The sequence below is a fragment of the Fukomys damarensis genome, unplaced genomic scaffold (genome assembly GCF_012274545.1).
Source record: "Fukomys damarensis isolate Sample0158 unplaced genomic scaffold, DMR_v1.0_HiC HiC_scaffold_37, whole genome shotgun sequence".
NCBI lineage: Eukaryota > Metazoa > Chordata > Mammalia > Rodentia > Bathyergidae > Fukomys > Fukomys damarensis.
The window spans coordinates 1987196-1990217 of NW_022900949.1; the positions used below are offsets into that span (position 1 = coordinate 1987196).

The 3022-nt window shown below is 61.0% G+C and overlaps 1 protein-coding gene across 1 annotated transcript in view; it reads left to right on the plus strand.

The window, feature by feature from the left end:
- The window catches only part of Klhl26 (kelch like family member 26), a 7472-nt gene that overhangs the window by 2817 nt on the left and 1633 nt on the right, over window positions 1-3022 (plus strand). Inside the window, exons 2-3 of the mRNA XM_033759397.1 lie at window positions 78-260; window positions 2424-3022. Coding sequence (XP_033615288.1) covers window positions 79-260; window positions 2424-3022 — 781 coding nt within the window. The 5' untranslated portion in view covers window position 78. The remainder of the gene's footprint in view (window positions 1-77; window positions 261-2423) is intronic.

Sequence of the window (3022 nt, forward strand, 5' to 3'; positions counted from 1 at the left end):
ACCGAACCGCTGAGCTAAATCCCCGGCCCTCGAACCACAGGCCTTTGAGCGAGTCCCCAACTCTGCTCTCCCCTCAGCATGGCTGATGAGTATGGGGCCCTGAAGCGCACCTTCTCAGCGCCCGGCCACAGCACCAGCCTTCTACAGGGCCTGGCCTCCCTCCGCGCACAGGGCCAGCTGCTAGACATCGTGCTCACCGTCAACAGAGAGGTCTTCCACGCACACAAGGTGGTCCTAGCTGCCTGTAGCGACTACTTCCGGTGAGCACTGTGGGGGCCGGGGCCACAGCCAGGGATACCAGGAGGGCAGGGGTGGTGCCGGCCACTTTTCTGGTCCCCTAGACCTGCTGGGTCTTCCTTTGCTGCCACACATGGGGCAGAACCTGTTTGGCAGATAGGGTTGGCCGTGGGCATCTGCTCAGCAGCATCCGCCCTGGGGCATGGCAGCAGGGGTTGGCAGAACTTTCATTTAAAGTCTTTTATTTTTAAAGCCAAGTGGGGATAGAACCCAGGGCCTTTGAACTGAGCTGCATCCTCAGTCTTTCTTATTTTTTATTTTCAGACAGGGTCTTGCTAGTTGCTAAGTCGTCCAAGCTGGGCTTGAACTTGTGACCCTCTGCCTCATCCTCCCAGAGTCTTTATCTGATACCTGCTGTATGACAGGCAGCGGTCTAAGCCTTGGGGATCCAGCATGGCGTCCAGACTCGGGGCACCTAAAGCAGAACAGCCAAGGGGTGGGAGGGGCTGGAGATCCACCTCGGCCTCCTGTCTTGCCAACACCTGTATGTTGGGCTCTGTCCCCATGTCTTGCACAGTGGCACAGGTCTGGTGGGCCTCTGGGTCTGCCATCTTTCCTATGCAGTGGCTGGGCCGGAAGTGAGGCTCCCCAGAGCTGGTGGGTGGGGCAGTTCCCCTCACTAGCTTGGGTCATCGTGGCGCTGCCCCTCAGTCCTCAGTGACTGGCTGGACCACCCTGTCTAGCATGCACCATGGGCCACGCATGCCGCAAGACCCAGCTGCCTGCCCCATCGGCTCGGTGAGGTCGTTTCGGGGAGCCATGACAGCCAAGCCAACTGGGGCGCTATTGCTATTTTTATTTCAGATTTGGGGACGGGTGGGCCAGCCCAGCCAGCAATGCCCTTTAAAGGCTCCCCCACGCTGGTGCTGTAGCCGACAAGGCCTTAAAAGGCAAAGCTCCCTCCCGTCGCCCACGGCCCACTGCCTCTGTCTTCATCCCAGTGCCCGAGGGCCGGTGAGGATGGGAGGGGACAGGCAGGGGCTGGCAGGGGCTGGCAGCACCCTCATCTCAGATGTCCTCCTGCTGGCACCACTGAGGCAGGCCACATGCCACACAACAGTGGGCAGGGGACACCCCACATGCAGGAAGCCTTCGGGGAAGAGTTTGGATTGCAGGAAGTCAGTGAAAGCCAGGCGGGTGCTGGGGGACAGACGTGCGATCCCAGTACTCTCGGAGGCTGAGGCAGGAGGATTGCAAGCAGAGCCCGGTACGAGAATTTAGTGGCTTAGGCGGTTTTTACTTCAAAATACAAAATAAAGAAGGGATGGAGCTCAGTGTGAAAGCCCTGGGTTCAAAAGCAAAAACAAAAAAAGAAAATGTTGTGAGCACCATCTAGCCACTGTGGGGAGGCCTTCGCCCGGCCTCTGAGTGAGCGCTGGTCCCTCCAATGTCCCTGTGGGGCTGTGACCTAGAACCCGAGACTCCCCACTGCCCTCTGCCAGCTTCCTCTGGCGCTGCCTCCCAGAGCAAAGCAGTGTGAAGAGAGCTGGGCTGTTCATGGGTGGGCGGGGCCCCTCCTGTCCTCCTGGGCCCCTCTGTGACCCAGCACAGCCTGAACACGCTCAGCACCACCCTGTCCCCATGGCTGCAGAGACCCAGGCCCAGGAAGCTGGGGCTGCATCGCAGATGGTAAGCAGGAGACGCAGCAGCGGAGAGCACTGGACCCCAGGCACCTCAACCCCACCCCGGGAGTCACAGTGCCAGCCGGCCGCACTCGCGCAGCCCTGTAGTCTGGTGATGTGGCCCAGACAGCGCTCATGTTGTGAGGGGCAGGATCAATGTTCTAGGAGGTTGCATACCTGGGGGTGGAGTAAAATTCTTTCTTTCTAGGAGCGGTGGGGCCTGCCAGCACACTGGGAGGCTGAGGCAGGAGGATGGCACATTTGAGCTCAGCCTGGGCAGCTTAGTGAGAGCCTGTCTCAAAATACGAAATAAAAAGGGCTACAGATGTAGCTCAGTGTGAAGCCCTGCGCTCAGTCCAAGTATTGCCCTCCATCTGTCTCTCTCTTACAAGCTTCTCCCCTCTATGCGGCCGTGCCCCGCGTCCAGTACTCCAAGGCCAGGCCCACCCCAGTACCCTGACACCCCTAGACCGCCGCCCCAGCCCACACTGTCTCCCCCCGCAGGGCCATGTTCACGGGCGGCATGCGTGAGGCGAGTCAGGACGTGATCGAGCTGAAGGGGGTGTCGGCCCGTGGCCTGCGGCACATCATCGACTTCGCCTACAGTGCCGAGGTCACTCTGGACCTGGACTGCGTGCAGGACGTGCTGGGCGCGGCTGTGTTCCTGCAGATGCTGCCCGTGGTGGAGCTGTGTGAGGAGTTCCTCAAGGCCGCCATGAGCGTGGAGACCTGCCTCAACATTGGCCAGATGGCCACCGCCTTTGGCCTGGCCTCGCTGCGCGAGTCGGTGGACGCCTTCACCTGCCGCCACTTCCTGCAGATTGCGGAGGAGGACGACTTCCTGTGCCTGCCGCTTGAGCGCCTGGTCTTCTTCCTGCAGAGCAACCGGCTGCAGAGCTGCGCAGAGATCGACCTGTTCCGCGCGGCCGTGCGCTGGCTGCAGCACGACCCTGCTCGGCGGCCGCGTGCCAGCCACGTGCTGTGCCACATCCGCTTTCCGCTCATGCGGTCCTCAGAGCTGGTGGACAGCGTGCAGACACTGGACATCATGGTGGAGGACGTGCTGTGCCGCCAGTACCTGCTGGAGGCCTTCAACTACCAGG